Source organism: Cuculus canorus, chromosome 5 (genome assembly GCF_017976375.1).
Source record: "Cuculus canorus isolate bCucCan1 chromosome 5, bCucCan1.pri, whole genome shotgun sequence".
In the NCBI taxonomy this organism is placed as follows: Eukaryota; Metazoa; Chordata; class Aves; order Cuculiformes; family Cuculidae; genus Cuculus; species Cuculus canorus.
Genome location: NC_071405.1, coordinates 43,507,092 through 43,524,502, shown reverse-complemented (window position 1 = coordinate 43,524,502; position 17,411 = coordinate 43,507,092). Strand labels below are relative to the sequence as shown.

The 17,411-nt window shown below is 36.0% G+C and overlaps 1 protein-coding gene across 1 annotated transcript in view; it reads right to left on the bottom strand.

Annotated features, from left to right (window-relative positions):
• Window positions 1-14,723, bottom strand: part of MUC6 (mucin 6, oligomeric mucus/gel-forming) — a 57,089-nt gene extending 42,366 nt beyond the window's left edge. The window contains exons 1-7 of the mRNA XM_054068124.1: window positions 14,606-14,723; window positions 10,158-10,220; window positions 7,028-7,268; window positions 5,884-6,010; window positions 4,697-4,784; window positions 3,448-3,557; window positions 1,448-1,655 (exon numbers count right to left, since the gene is read on the bottom strand). Of these exons, the coding sequence (XP_053924099.1) occupies window positions 1,448-1,655; window positions 3,448-3,557; window positions 4,697-4,784; window positions 5,884-6,010; window positions 7,028-7,268; window positions 10,158-10,220; window positions 14,606-14,657 (889 nt within the window). The 5' untranslated portion in view covers window positions 14,658-14,723. The remainder of the gene's footprint in view (window positions 1-1,447; window positions 1,656-3,447; window positions 3,558-4,696; window positions 4,785-5,883; window positions 6,011-7,027; window positions 7,269-10,157; window positions 10,221-14,605) is intronic.
• Window positions 14,724-17,411: the final 2,688 nt, after the last annotated feature.

The window sequence follows — 17,411 nt, the reverse complement described above, 5'->3', positions numbered from 1 at the left end:
GCATCCCCAAGTCCTTCTCTGCAGGGCTGCTCTCAATCAAATCGTCTCCCACTGTGTACTGAAAATGGGGATTGCCCCGACCCAGGTGCAGGACCTTAGACTTGGCCTTGTTGAACCTCATGAGGTTCTCAGAGGCCCACTTCTCCAGTCTGTCCAGGTCCCTCTGGATGACATCCTGTCCTTCTGGTGTGGCAACTGCACTCCTCAGCTTGGTGTCATCTGCAAACTTGCTGAGGATGCACTCAATCTCGCAGTCTATATCATTGATGAAGAACTTAAAACAGCACTGGTCCCAGTACGGACCTCTGAGGGATACCGCTTGTCATGGATCTCCATCTGGATTGACCACTGCTCTCTGAATATGACCATCCAAACAGTTTCTTACCCATTGAACCATCCACCCATCAAATCCACATCTCTCCAATTCAGAGAGAAGGATGTTGTTGGGGGCCATGTCAAAGGCTTTACAGGAGTCTAGATAGATCACATCAGTTGGTTTACCCGTGCCCACTGCTGCAGTTACCCCATCACAGAAAGCCACTATGCTGGTCATGCAGGAATTGTCCCTGGTGAAGCCATGCTGTCTGCCATTAATCACCTCCCTGTACTCATATATCCTCATATAAAGGATAAATAAAAATATGATTAAATTATATGTTTCTGAAGGACAATATGGTATTAAGCAAGGTCATTTTGAAAGCTCCTCTTTTTGACATGACCTATATCACTCATAATTTAATGTCTGAGTTGGTTTAGAAATAATAGCATCAATTTAAGTTATTTTTGATTTTTTTTATGATTAGCATGTTCTTTTATAAAACAATGAATCCTACTATATGACACTGACTATAGGTTGAAATTTCTGGTAGATTCTGCAAAATGTGAATCAAAACTTTGACAACAAACAGGCCCTTAGAAAAAAAAAGTCTAATCATATACAGCTCAGAAAACAAAGATTTCCTTCTTATGTACTTCCAACAGTAGCTGTAGTTAAGAAGGAAGAGCATGTGGAAATGCATTACTGAAAATCTCCCATGAATAAGAGGGGCGACGGCAATTGTTAGCAAAAAGTTCAAAGTCTTCAGAGGCCATTTGAAAGTTCTGCCTCTTCACTGGCTGATTAGCTGAGTACAACAATTAAAAACACTGTACTAAGAAAGAACAGTCTTCTGCTGGGGGTCTGAGAAATTAGACAGTTTTCACTAGGTGGATGTTTCTCTCATTCACAGACACTAATCTAGATGTAGGATCTATGTTTCGTATTTCTTCTCTGTCCTTTGACATTTCTCCTTCTTAATGGTTTGCCAAAGACCGCTGTTGTTCTCTACTGATTTAAGACAGTAGAGACTTTTCTATCAGTTAATTTAAATTCCAGTTAATCATCATTCTCTATGTATGATATATCAAAGTTAATATAATTTCCTATGAATAAAACATTTGAACTTACAGCAGAAGTTTTCCTTTCTCCAGTTTAACACCACTTGATGGGACATGGCACATTGCCTTGAATACTCTGACAAAGTAGAGCAAGTGCAGTTGTTTTGTCCTGGTTCACTGCAGTCTTGCATATCAAGCTGGCAACGAATGACAAAGCCATCCTTTGGCACGCTGCATGTTGGTGACACCAAGTTAAGTAACTGAGAGCAGATCATGGCCTAAATAAAAAAAGAAAGAAAATTACTCCTAGTGGTGTTTCCCTCGTGTGAAAACCACAATATAATATTCATGCTATTCACAATTTTCTTGTTGTTTTGTTTGCCTTTTTTTTCTCTACAGTTTAGTTATATGTATCTGGCTTAAAACGCATGAAAAATTCACAAATAGAAGAGAATAAAAATCCATTATATCCTAGAAGGATCTTGATAGGTTGAATTAATTCCACTTCTTATTAAGTCAAAAAATAAGTAATTATTTCAGTACCATCAACCCCCTAAAAATGACTGAGAACATTGTATTTGGGAGTATGCTGTCTCATCAAGATTCAGTTCCAAGACAAACATCCCCAATGTGACGATAGCAACAATCATTCCTCTTTAAGCAAACATTTCACTTTTGTGTTTTCTATCATACTGCATACTGCAGTAGAAGGTCTCAAAGAGACACTGTGTAAAAAGCTTAACAGCCAACAGAAGTTCTCTACTAGATCAAAGTAATTTGTCAGTATGTATACAAGTAATATTTACAACCCTTTTCTTCAGAAAAGCATCCTCCTGAGAGAAGAGACAGAAACTTGTATTCTTTATTCCTGCTTTCCTTTTTAAAGAGATGCTACAAAACTAATGTTTCTCTGTCTTTCTGTTCTGAGAATAGGAAAATCTCAGAAAACTTCCAGCTGACGTTTGCTCTGTAGTACAAATGCTAAATTATTCAACAGGAGGAATGGTTTCTGTGTTCAAATTAAGAGATTCTTAGGTTGCTAGAAAAATAAGATGAAACTACTATAGAAAGAAAAAAAACACCAAGAAAAATCCTCTATTTCAAGGGAAAACTTTTTAGACATTCTGTAAGTACTAGTAATTTTTATAATATATAGAAACAGAGAATTGCAAAGATAACTTTCTTGTGAAGTACAAACAGAATCAAAGAGCATGATCATTCTATGTAAAGCAAAATACTTTTTAGAAGATGGCAATAAATACTTGCCACTACGTATATGGTGACTTTATGACCACCTAGATAGAAAAAAGAGCAGGTCAACGAGAGAAATTGTGGAGTTTCCATCTCCTCAGTGTGGATATTGCACTCATGAGATACTCAAAACCAAGACATTGGCCTGGACAAAAGCTGCCTCTGCTTGAGCAGAGGAGTTAGACTAGATGGTCAGAAGAGATCCCTTTGAAGCTAAATAATTCTACGATTTTGTAAAATCTCTGTGGGAGTGCAAAATTTGAGTTTCCCTCAAAAATTTCACATGATCATCCTAAGTAGGATTTGATTCCTACATCTGAAAAATCCAAGAAATAAAAGCTCTTCTGTTCTTTGCTGCTACCAAGCTTCTTCTTTCAATCATAGTTACATGGATGCATCCTGTTTCAAGGACACAGATTTTCTTTTAATCTAGGACTGTAAGTGATTGGCCCTGTTATGATTGCTGTTATTTGACAATATGTTTGAAGCATCATTAAATGTCTTCAAGTCTGTACAGCTTATAATGCTAGTTCTCTAGTTGTTCAATAAAATGCCCTTTAAAACTTCACTGGTTCCCATGAATTTTCTGTGATGTTCTGCATGAAATTTCAGAAAGCTGTGAGATAAATGCTGGTAGCTTTACATTGGAAATATAAAGCCAGCTCCAATAATGCCCATGGGACTTTTTCAAAAAGTGTTTTAATGCAAAGAATTCCTTCTCTTTCTCATATGACACTATAAAAATTTTTACTTTATCCTTTTTTCATGGAAGTCAATCTTACAAAACCACGGCAGAAAAGCCAGGGAGATATTTCTTACGTATTTTTTGTGAGGAATGGTGGAAATTGGTATCTCCTCAGACAGGCAGATCTCTGATGGATCATCCATTTTTTGTAATGCAGCAAATTTGTATGTATCCAGCAATTTGCCTGTAAATTGAAGGGTTATAATTTGTCAGGGAAAAGCCTACATGGATTTATTTAATTGTTGTTGTGATGCAGCTAAATTAAGTTTCTGCTCTTTGACTGTGAAATATCCTACTAATTAATCCTCCTAATAACAGCTACCTCTACTTGGAGTCTATTCAGTAAAGCATATTTTTATCACCTTGGTCATTTCTCTGAGCTATTTCCTAACCTATCAGATCTACTACCTTACATGATACCAGCTGCTACCGTTTTTCTGCCACCTTTGCCAGCTTTTGCCAGCTGCTAAATCAAGCCTCTTCTCCTCATCCCCTATTCTTACATTTCTCCCTACACTGGGTTTAAACTCATCACAACCCAAAAAAAAAATTGTATATTTTTAGAACTCTTTTCTGTGATATCTATAAAAAACTGCATTTAGCTGTGTGGACCTGAAATCAGTTCACTGTGCAATTTAAGGCCTCCACACTAGCACTGTAGTTCAGATTAGCAGTGTGTTTTTAAAGCAAATCTTCCAAACATCCCCACTCTATTCAATTTGATTTCCATTGTGGAGTGATCTTGGCATTCAAAGCTCCTTTAAGATGAAACCAAGCCCGAAGAGGTGCTCCAAGAGCATGTGTAATGAGCTCCAACTGCTAATGGGCAGAACAGATTAGAGTGAATCTGAAGTGAACTACCCAAACCCTACACAGCACAGATGTCAGGTCCTCAGCACCTACTATTTTGTTCTAAAGATCCACCCTTATTGGACACATTGCTTGTTAGTGTTCTCGTCCACTATGTTCTTTTTATTGTAGCCTCATTCTTGCTTTTGCCTAACATAACCATTTCCCTCGCTGTGCCTTGCTATGAACCTAGATCGTTCTGAAAATTAGGTGAGAGAAAGTGTGATCCTTACCACCTGTTTCTAAAACATAAAAGAGCTCTTATCACTTGTCAGGGGACCCCACAATATTATCATCATAACAAATAATAGTATGTAGCATAATCACATGGTAGAATGTTGGTGACCTATGGGAATGCTTTACTCAATTCTGAGACTGAGTGAGCAGTCAGAGAAATGTTAGTACAATATTAAATTTCAACCTTGACTCAGTTTAACAAGTTCTTCTTCCATCTGACCTGTCCTTATATCTTACCTTCACTCACAAATTCATTAAATTCATAACCATCATAATTTCCACACATTCCACAGGTTTTCCCCATAAATTTTTTTTCAGTCAAAACCTATAATAAAACAAAACAAAATATTTTAAAGGATTGCCCTAAGTAAAATTATTTATATAGCATTAACTATCTCAAATTCCATTCCAGAATCCAAATGGAGGTGATCCTTCTCATTAATTTCAGTGACTTAACTGGAAGAAAGTTTTTGGAAGCAGTAACTTCTCCCAACTCCTTCTCCCAACAGCAAATAGTGGTTGTTGTGATTTTTTTGTTCAATAAAAGAATAAGATTCTAAGACAATTGCAGAGAATTACAGGGCGATAATAGGATAATAGTCTAAGGAGCCACAAAAAAAAAAAAAGAAAAAAAAGAAAGGGAAATGATGCTGTCTCCTTGCTCGTATCTTTGTTGACAGAGCACGAATTTCAGGTTTGTTCTCTTCAGAAATTAAATGTTACAGGAAGAAAATCTGTTTTCAGAAGTAGTTTATTCAATTATATATTGCTCTGGAGAGTGAATCGGTAATATTACTACTGCCTACAATCAATGAATTATTATGAAAACTTTAGATCAGAGGAAATAATCTGACTATATATCTCATTGTTTTAGCAAACTTACCTATTTAGAATTCATTGTCTTTTGTGGCATTAATATCACAGGTCATGCTGAGAAAATGTATCCTCTTCTCAAAAATATATCACAGATTTTAGAGGGAAAGCATGAAAAGATTCCGAAAAAGGAAAGAAACAACGGAGCTGGTAGGAGCACCGTATGTTTGAAACCAAAAGATATCCAGGGAAAGTGCAATAGAAGTGACAAAATTATGGCATGCACTATTAAATTCTCCACAACTTTAAATAACTTCATCATTCCTTTAGCAAAATATTGTGGCTGCTGGAATAGCCTGAGGAAAGTTTAAAATCCATTAAAATGTCCACAAATGTCAACATCGGTGGCTTTAGTTAACTACCAATGGTGGAAATGAAAGGAGCATGTAAGTGTAGAAACCAAAGGTATTTATCTCAAGACTGAATGAAGCAGGAGAAGAATAAACATCCAAATAATAAACAAATGATAAAACAGCCATTAAATCTAAAGAGATGTTGTCATTCCAGTAATGAGAATATTCTCTTCTGCTTTATGAGAACTTTTTACTAACCATAAGATAATCGTCATTGTTCCACATGACAACTAGCTCCATCTCCATCAGCTTGGCCACCAGACGGATGTTGCGTCCATAAGGTGCTATTTGAATTCCACTGCTAGTGTAAGGCAACTTAATGACACTGTAACAAGGCAAGAAGAGAGACTGACCTTCTGGCACTAATATTATTGTATCTTTTTTAGATACAACACACATACTGTCAGAGCAGTAGAGCAATATGAAATAGATTTCTTTTCATTGTAACTGTAATGGTTCAGAATGTATTATGCCTTCTGTTGATTCAAAATCAGTGTCAGCAGAATCATAGAAGAATCACCAGAGCATGGCTGCATACTGCTTATATTAGTGAAAATGATTGTACAGGACTTGGCATCTTTGCTTGCTTGGGTTGTATTGGGGTATAGTTATGTGCTTCAAGAACTTGTAACAATACGATTTGGGTGGTAGAATTATTGCTAGTTATCCTGAACAGCTTCTATGGACTACAGCCTGTTAATACAGGAATACTGCTACCACTGAAAAGTGACAAGGCTAGAAAACCTGCAATAGGAATGTTGTAGCAGAATTAGGTTTTCATCCTTGTGGGATAAATTCTAATGCTACAAAATAACAACATAAAAGAACAAATATACTTTGGTAAGTACGTGACACAATCATAGAAAAGTTGGTTGGAAGGGACTTTCTGAAGTCACTTTTCTTTAGCACGCAGGTTTCGGACTTATCTAAGTCTCACATCAAACGAACTCTAAACAAGATACAGGAATTTCAACTAATATCTACTAAAGGATATAAGCTATTTCATCTGTGATTATAGTAAGGACAAACATAAAAAGCTTAGTAGCACGTAGGTGACCGTAGTTTCAATGTGAGGACGGGTTTTGTCTCAGAGTATTGGTTTATCTCTTCTACCTACAAAAACGTATTATAAACTTGATTCAAATAACTGCAAATTAAATACTTCTCTAAAGAGTGTGCACACTTGAAAGGGAGAAATAGAGGAGAGTCCCTTCAGGTGTGTTGACTTACATAATTTTAAAATTTACTTTAGATACAAAGTAATCTTCTTTAGTGCAACTGCTGCTGTATAATTCCTCACCTTCTTTAAATACTTTTTTACCCATTCATTGCAGAATCTTACCCAACACTCCTGACAGAAATGCTGCCTTTCTCAACAATGACAACAGAAGGTCCCAGTTCAATAATGATCCTCTCGATTTTTTTGTCCAGTCCACGGCGTAACTGAATGTTGAAATCTGGGCTGGTTTCATCACATACAGTTGCAAAGATATAGTTGCAGGTGCCAGTGAAGTCATATTGGTATTTATCAAAGGTTGAAAAATGCCCTCCACCCCAGGTAGAACAGGAATCCTTGCTCAAAACTGTAAAAATAAAAGAGAAAATTGGGTTTAGGTCTCCAAACAGGATATTTGCTCATTCTAATTGACATTTCAAACATAAGTAGCAGGAAAAGCTAGAAAGTTTCTACACAGATTGATTATGTAAACAACATCCTAACCATTTTTTATTTTTGATTTGTAACCTCAAAATTTTGTCTCAGGGAGTGAAAGAATAGTAGGAGTCAGAGCAATATTCTTATTTACTGTAAGTAGAGGAGCAGTCTGTGTCTTCCTGCATTGGGAAACACCCATCTCCTTCAAGGGTAATATAACAATTTATCTTCTTATTTAATTCTGCTCAATCTGGTTGCAAATTCAACAGTTGGCTACTGGAGAGACCTATAACATCTCAGGCACAACATTTATGCAGTGATCTATGGCATTACTGTACCATGATTCGTTGCACAGTCATGTCATTAGATAGCCAAAGAGAGTGTTTCAAAGCCTAACTTCTAAACCCACAAATTTTTGACTCTGTGTTTTTATGACAAAGTTCCAGCCAGCTTTGTAAATATATGGGATGTTTTAATCAGTTTTCATTTTTAAAAAGTAATCATTTTTCAACTGAATGGACAGATTTTAGGAGGTTGAAATTAATCATAAAGAAGGGATACAACTCCAGCGATTGATGTTAGGTATTTCTATACCTACTTAAAGCATTTGGACAGTCACTCCAAAGGCGATAGAACTCAGATCACTACTTTTTAAGTTTTTAATTAGTTTTGCTTATGAACTTACATGAACCTTATATATCTTAGAATATGTCTTATAAGCATGAAGTATCGGGCAAGTTTAGCAAAGTCTACCTGCAATTTAGATGCACTGCTCTAAAGCCGAAACATTTTTTTACTCCTATAGAGTGGTCAAATGACTACAGAAAACTACTGGTCTTATTCATGTAATGTAAAAATTACTCTTTCCCGATTAGCTGTTACCAGAAAACAGGAATTGGGTAATTGTTATTATTGATCCTTCATGCCTATTTCCAGCTGGTTTAATATACTGTGCTTAAGTTATACTGACCAGCAAACCCCAGATTTTTCAGACTGAGCCAGCCAAGGCTTACCGGCTTACCTGCTTACCTGCAGTTGCACAATGGTCAGAGTGCAAAAGGTGTGCCTTTCTACAAGAATAGGAGTGCCGTCAGTGTTTGGTGCTTTTTTTAAATCATATCAGAGAAAAATAACAAGTAGGAATGACAATAAACCAAGAAAGTTTGAAACTATGCTATATGTTTGTCTTTTGAGTTCAGTTTTTATTAAGTGATATGTAGGGATTGATTCTCGTTTAATCTATGTATATCCATGTCCTACTGTTCTTTTTGTGGTAAGAATAGATAGAAGACAGAGATGAGTTGCTAACTATTTTTCTTTTTTCATTAATTCTAGGTATTCAACTATTTTTACTTTTAGAATGAACTTCATGTAGCTTTTCTATGCTTATGCTGAATGAGAATTCACGTAATCCAAGCCACTCTCTGCTGCTTTTGCCTTATTATTACCTCATTATGATAACTTTGCATTTTTTATAATTCTTTTTGCTCTACACCTTGGCATTTTCCCCAACTAGATTAAGAATTTCATTGTCAGCTACTGAAATGCAGCAACTTTTGGAGCAGATGGAGTCACTTTTTATCAGTATGCAACAGGGCAGCACAGCATTTTAATATAAAACATTAAGATCATGGATTACTAGGAAGAATGTGAATAGAATATGACAGAAAAAGTGTTCGGAATGCTAGCACTGATATACATATTTAATTCGGAAAGGATCTAGTGAAAATAATGTGTTTTCAGAAGGTTTATAGCCTTCTGTACTCTGTCTTAGCAGAAAAACAGTACACCCTCTAAAATACAGTATACCATGTTAACATGATGGCATTTATTCATTCTTGTCATGGATACAGAAAAGTAAATATTTAATGAATTAAATTTAAATTGAAGAGTCAGTGGCTCATATTTCTTCAAAAAAGAACATGTGAAAAATATATTGGTTCTGACTAAGGGTTGATGTACCTTGGCATTTTATTTCCAGGTTTTGGGAATTTTATTTTGTGTTTTGGCATGGCACATGTTTTTCTGCAAGTAAGAGTATCTTACTCTCTTTTGTATTTCTTAGATTCAGAAAGACTAGCACAAATTCACGGTAAGTAGGTGGCTGGATTTAATTTTGCTGACAGATTTGGTTGCATGTACACCAACCATCCTTAGGAGTTAAGGAAAAAATTCTGGGAAACTACCAGAACTGCGGCAACAACAGCTTCAGCTGGCACAGCTGGATGTTGAAGTGGAGATATATCCATACCCTTATACCCCACTGGCTACTGGCTATAAAGGCGAGGAAGATCTACTCCATATTCCAATCTTTCACTTGCACATAAATTTGTTTCAACCTGCGATCTCTAAAATAATCTCTCAGATCTATCCTATATGGAGAATCAGCTTTATTTAATTTCCTGGATTTTGCAGCATCAAAAGAACTAATTTTTAGACAATATTAAACAGCAATCTGCAGGAATGAAAATCAAACAGATCACACAAATGACCTTAACAGCAAATTTCTAAATATGGAGGGTTACTAAACTGCTCATAGTTTCTGTCCTTAAGCATCAAAACCTCAGTGTGGCACACTAAACTCTTTACTGTTAGTGTAAAATTTCCCAGAGTGAGACAATATTTTACTGTCTATTTATAGACAAACTCTTCATCTGGAATTTATGCTTTAAAATATTTGGTCCTTGAGGGAAGGACTTGTTTTTATTATGTGTTTTGTACAACACAGTATAGAACTTCTGCAGTATAGAACTGATGCTGAGTGCAGTTGCTTTTCATAATTGCAATGTGAACATTAAATACCAGGTCAGAAACTTACGTCTTTGCAGAGATTCTTTCTGTTTTTGAAAAAAATAGTGGGACCAATAATTTCCTTCAAAAGCTGTGAAAAGAAAAAGACAACAGGAAGAAGTTATCATCTGAGCACAAAGAAGTTATATATTTGTACATTTATTTATTTTTAAACATGGTAAGTTAAATCAGGGTCAGCACACACGAATTGTGTCCTGCCACATAAGACTGAATTATAGTGGAAAACCAAAAAAATCTTCTGTGACAAGGAAAATGCTACCAAAAGCTGCCAGAAAGTGTATGGGATATGGGTTTCCTGTACTTTATCCCCAAATTCTATGCTTCCCATGAAAAAAATGTGAGATATATCTTTTCTCATGTTTTTGGATTCTTTTTCTACTGTCTGGATAGATGTAGTGGAACAAACAGCCAAATTGGAAAAACACGGGAAAAGCCATGACCCAAGTATTCTGCACAAGAATCATGGGATCTGTAGCTGAAGAGTAGTAAATTGCCAGGTCTAGCTGTTGCTTGTGCTACTAATGTTAAGGCAGAATGATGAAAGCTGCTAATTGCTCCCTTCCACACACCTCTTCACTAAGCCTGTTCTAGTTGTGAGAAGGCAAGGATCTATAACAAATGTGGAATACAGTGAGGTCCCTCTTCCGCCACAGACTCAGACCTACTGTGCTTGCACAACTGCACTCTATCCTCATAACAGAGATTCCTTCATCCAGCAGCTTGCTCCCTGTCTGTGTGAACTACGAAGAGAGTAAAATAGGTGTTTAAAAGGGCTGCCACAGCTGATCTACAAGCAATGAGCCGTGTGAGGATAGAGGTAGTGCATGGAGTAAGCTTTCATATAGTCAATAGCTGGATGGTAACAATCAAAACAAACTGCAAGAAATGTGCTACTCGTTTTTAAACTTTGTCAGTTCTAGTATTTCTTAGATAGCAGGAGTAAATATCCTGTAGAAATCATATAATCCCCCATTACATGCTTATTATCTTTTGCAGCAGAGAAAATAGGAATGTATGCAATGGCAGAAGGTTTCTTTACTCATATAAACCAGGCCAAGTCTACATATAGATCTATATACACTCTACAGCTTTCAAGGCTTCTGTTGCTTTGTTATGTACTGAAGAGAACAAAAGCCCCTAGGGAGCTCACCAACTCTAATAGACTCTCCAGCCAATTCCATGTTGTGCCGCTGAATATGAGGTAATATTTATCATGTGGTATCTCCAGGATAGGAAAATAGGTGAGGTTCTGCCTTGTATATGAGGCTAGGTTAGGGCCCAAGAGGGCAGTCTGGGTAATAACAGCTTCAGCATATGCTTTTGCTTTGGATCTGAGATCCAGACATCTTCATCAGTCTATATTCCTCTCTGAAATAATACATATTGAAAAAGATGTTATCTGGATAAACTAATCGACACATTTAAGAGCTAAAATACTACAGTAGTAGAATTGTATACAATGAATAGCTAGACAGAAGGGAAATAAATCAAGACCCTAAGTTCAGTGCCAGAAGTTCTCCCACCCTAAATATTGTTCTAGTAGCTTTAAATGACATTTATCTTAGCCAGTTGCCTAGACTCTTTTTACAGGGTGTGAAAGTAAATACAAATTTACTGAGTACAATTTGACTTGCAAAGTATGTGTCTAACATGGTACAAATGGATTATACAAAAAAAAACCCCCATTCTCTATTAGTAAAGTAAACCTCAGATGACTATCTGTGGTATAAATGCCAAGGCAGAAATTCAGTGAGATGTGTTCCCTCTATTCTTCTTCCTAGATGTTGTGTCCATTTCAATGGGACCGTGCTCTACAAAGAAAACCTGAATCTCAAAAGTAGAATGTAACATATTTTTTCTAAGTTGGAGTAGTTATCAGCCTAAAACTTCTAATAAACTAAGCAAGAACATTTCCACAAGAAAGAAGAAGCACAAAGTGATCTCAGTAGCTGTTGATTTGCAAGCTGCTATACTTACTGCAGGGCCAACACTTGACAGTGGCCAATAACTGTTTGAAATTTTGCCAACATTTCAGTACAACCTCCATGGAGAGCCTACAACTCAACAAGAATCTCCAGAATACGGCATGCTTCTTCCTCTGCCCTTCAAAGTTCCTATTGAGCCACTCATCTCAGTAAATACACCACAAAAAGTAGCAAGGTCAGTTTGTGTGACTATCAAGTTAATGCTCTTTACACCTAGAGCTGCTGCTGCTTTTTTTAATGCCTAGATTTTGACATCTCCACCTGTTCAATAATCTGTTATTTTTGGTTTAGCGGTTTTGCAATTCCTATAGTTTAATCCCAATCCACAAATACTATATTAATGGGATTTAAGTGTGTAACATCTGCCTTCAGAGCATATTTGATTTTCAGGAATTGAAGATAAGCCTAAAATGTGAAACATATCTAGACAGCTTGATGTAAAATGAGAAGACTAATATTTCATGGAGAAATATATTAGAACAGACAGTTTGGTTTACAAAGTTTGTAAGCTTTTCAAATACAAAATTCACAAGTCTGAGCATGCCAAAGAATTATCAAACATTACAAATGCACCAGATTTGAGATTTAGATTAAAAATTTGAATGTAATAATCATCCATGAGTTAACAGCTTTAATCTGGTAAACATTTCTATAGGTTTTTTTTTTTGGTCAGGATAATTCACATTTACTGCTTTTATGAGTTATCAAGGGAAAGAGGAAGTGGATCTTCCAGTTTCCATCAGACTTCACATGAAATATATGTTTTTACAACAAATACTTAGATTTCTATTTAGGTACAGACTCAAGGTACAAAATTTGGAAACAGATCCATGATGAGAATTTGAGTCCTTCTTTTGATTTAACTCATTCTAAAAGGACATGACTTGAATCTAGAGTTTGAAACAATGAGCATCCTGCATATTGGCCAGTTTTAGAACATACAGCTCAACCTTTTATGGTTCAGATATGCCCCCCAAAACCGTCTGATTTAAAAATCTTACTTCACAGAATGAGACTGGCTTGTTTTCCTGTCTCCAACCTCACATGGCATTTGAAGGCCCCAAAATGTTGATACATACCAAAGTGAGAAGATTGCTTTGTAAGAATTTTCAGATCCTGCTTTTAGGCTTTTATGGTTAATGTCAGCTGAAATTTTGTACTAGATGACACAGACCTTTTTAGATGAGGCCCTATTTGTAATTTCGATGTTTATACATAAAGCCTGTGGCTACACAGGGGTTGACAGTGATTTTCCATTTGATTGTGTATGTTAGTATTTACAGTAATACATCTACTCATCTAACACATAAGGTCATGTAGATGAAGTTGGTTAGGACCCAAGTTCAGGTGCTTGATGGTCTTGGCTACAATGGAGTTAATACAGTGGAATGGAGTTATACTTGGTTTATAACAATATAGTTTAGATTAGAAATTGCCTCTGAGAGCCTACAAAAGGGTTGAGTTGATTACATTTTAATTTTTTAATTATGCAGTTTATGTCAGTAATTTGAGAGTAATACATGTCCTCATGCAATTTGAACTACACGGTTCATTAAGTGTAGCAAACACAATACAGAAGAAATAAATGTAATTTATTCAAACTAAATCATGTATGCTTTTTAGCACATCATACCATGTTCTTCAAATCAGAATTGTAACAATACATAATCACAGAGAATATATAGAAGAGATAAAAAGAAACCATTATCTTAAGTAACACCAAAACATGGCAAAAAAAGGGCTCACTCTTAAAGAATCCACTGAAATCTCTACAGGAAGAGGAATTACTAAGAAAGCAAAGTAGCTACAGAGCCAAAGGACTTATTTGCCAAGTATTTTTTAAAAATTTCACAATCATCTGAAATTCTGATAGGTTGGAACAAAAAAGTAAGATAGAACCCTTTAAAAGACTGAAGAATTACGTTGAATTATATATGGAAGAGTCATATAGGATTCTTTCCACCACACCATTCTTAAAAAAAATTAATGCTACCCCATAGCTCATACTTAATACTTTTTGCAGTTTGCATAACAAAGGAAAAAGGTTTTGATCACTCTACACAGAAGACATTCAGTTTCCACAATGACATCACTAGAGCATTGGATAATGAACATCTGAAAGATAAGGCACCTGGAAGCTTGGAAACATAGATACATTAAAAAAATATTCCCTGTATCTAGGGAACCAGCTTTAGGAAATGATCCAACAAATCAGTAACAACTTTCTAAAAAAAGTTAAGAACAAATCATTCTATTTCAGTCATGTATTTATTAAATATGCAGTTACGTTTCAAGATGCTGTGAGGGAGAAGAAAATGTGTAAACTTAATTCTGGTGATTGAGGGAAAGTAAAGAAAGACCTGAAACTAATGAGCTGTAATATTGCAAAAGAGTAACCCACTTTGTATCAATGCATGTGTATTTTCCTTCAAATCATGTACCAAGAGGAAGACAGGTATCTTGGACTTACCAGCAGATTGCAGAAAACTGCAGAAGATGAGCACTATTACTGCTGGAAACATGATGCATGCCGTGACTGGAGAGGTTTTTTTCACTACTGTTCTCTGTTCCAAAGGGGAAATGCTGCTGCTGCCACTTTCTAGGATTACCTCTTCAAGCTTGGATGGTTTATATATAGAATTGCAATGCCCTCCCTCACTCCCATGGCTTTCAGAAGTTGCAACAACAGAGTACCCGCCAAACAGGATCTCCTCTTTATCAAGTTCAACATACCTAAATGCCACCTAGATAGAAAAGAAAAGAGAAAACACAAATCTTCTCCATTTTATTATCATTCTTACAAGGTTTTTATAATGGCTTCTATTTGTAACAGCTCACACATATTTAAGTTCATTTACTGAACAAATTTGGTGTTATACCCAGAGGCAATATGCAAAAAGACAAATAATGCACAAATTATGATCACTCTCTGATAAGGAGAGGAATAATATTGAACCAGTACACAAAGTGGAAGAATGAAGTGCAGGAGTTTGGGAACTGCTGGAAAGAATGTGTGGATAAAAGATAGCAAGACATGAATGAATGGAGATAGAGATCTTTTTATTAACTCTTCTTTCATTACCTTTTATTTGCTCTCTGGAGTGATTGTGTTCATCACTCCCTTGTGTGACTTTTTAGTAAAATGATAAACTTTGCCTCAGTAAAGAGGGCTTTCCATGGTATAAGCACAGGAATAATACAGGTTTTTTCCTGAGCTTGTATAGGAGCTAAATAAGCTCTTGCCTACCACCATAGCACCACCAAGGGTAGAGGGCAATCTGTGTTAAAAAATGGGAAAGGCTGTTGCACTGTGGTACTTTGGCAGCTCTGGCAAGGTCATCTCCACATTTCCACCAGCATTCCCAAAGATCAGTTCCAGTTCTAATACAGCACTTGGATCTCTCCACATCAGAGGTAAAATGATCAATGTGCTGGATACGTTCACCGTATCGCTGCCACCACTGCACTGTCACAATACAAGAACTTTACTTGCTTGATCCTGTCACTTTTCACTAGCAAAATAATTACCTTAAGAAAAAAATCGTCAAATTAGAAGACAACTTTCCCCACAAAATATAAAAGGTATGGATTACGTCTCCGTATGAATCTCTTCAGCTTTTGCTGTTTCACTATGCAATACTTCTTTTAAGTAATTCATTACTTTCATAGTTTCCCACTGTTTTGTCCTTCTCTGGTGTCTTTCCTTTGCTTGAAAACTGGCTCCTCACCAGTTATGTGGCTTCTCAGAGTTATCCCTTCTGAGGGCTGTGAAGAAGCACAGGAGAGACTGTGACCATCCTCTAAGGTAATTCCAGCCCTGGCTAAAACTAGTTGTAATTAAAATAAAACCATTACATTTTAATTGAAATGAAGGTCTGCATTATTTTTATGGTCTTTTCTACCCCCTCTGGCAACTGAAGTGCAATGTATACAGCTGTTGGCAATAGAATTGTGACCCTAAATTCCAAAATATCTGTGGAATATTTTCTGCATCTGCCTTATAACAAAACAAAGTAAATGAACAAAATAAAGAGAAATTATATTCAATGAGAAAAAAAATCTGCTTAGTTAAACTCCTGACATTTAAGAAAGAATTTTACAATAAGTATTTTACCACATCTACATACTGATCATTAGCATATCCCATGGTTTCAGCTGGATTATGAGCATTTAATATTAGATAGTCCACAAGATAATACAGGAACAAGCTCATCATCTTTCACTCTGTTGCACTCAATGCATAATTTTTTTTGTCTGCAGGACATTTTCACAGATTTCACCTTAATGCAGTCGAAATATTGAACTTTTAAAATGAAATGTAATAATGTGAGAATTACTGGTTGACCCCTATGTCTAAATCTTATATGTGACATTAATGTAACTCCTTTCTGGGATGCAGAAGTTCATATACTTCAAAAGTGCATCACCACTGCTCAGCACTTCCTGAAGAAACAGGACCTTTTCCCTAAAGGTATCACTTGTCACTTCTGAAAATCTTGATCTAAGTGCAAAAATATTAAGTCCTCAAGTCACCCTGAATAATTAGATTGATACTACAATAAATCTATTAAGATCTCACAACTGTATATATTACATTAATTTCTGACAAATCAGCTCTATGTTCTTGTTACTGAAATCCAAAACAGAATTTTGGTTTTCACATTTTTAGGAAATAAATGCTCTATGAAGTTCAGAAACCGCAGTACTCTCTAACAACTCAAACTGGATCACTGATGGTGTCATACAGAGATTTACCTTCCTCTGAGAGAAAAGATGAAAAAAATTCATCACTGTTGTCAAACTGGTATTTTCATTTTTTTACATATCTATGTAGTCTTTCTGTCAAGCAATAATAAATTAAAAAAGCAGATATCAATGAGCCTTCCATGATTCACTCAAGTCCAGAACTGGGTAGTTGAGAACAACATTTTTGCTATCAAAGGTACAAGACTGACACCTCATGGAACGAAGATCACTGGTAATGCACGAGAAGGTACCAAAGGCTTTATATACCACCTAACAACTAATATTTTCCTCTTCCATCAACACGCCTTCAAGCTTTTCTCTGCAGCCTTTATGTTTACCTAAACCTTTTATACCTTTATTATATGAACCTTAAGAACAACTCATGAAGTGCAAACAACTGGCAACAGTTGTTACAAATACCCATCCAAACTATTGTTGTTTTCAGTCCCCATATTTGTGGAAATTTTCTTAGCTGCCACTTACTCTGGCTGAGAAGTCAGGATAAAGACTTTACCTTCAGCTAACCTGGA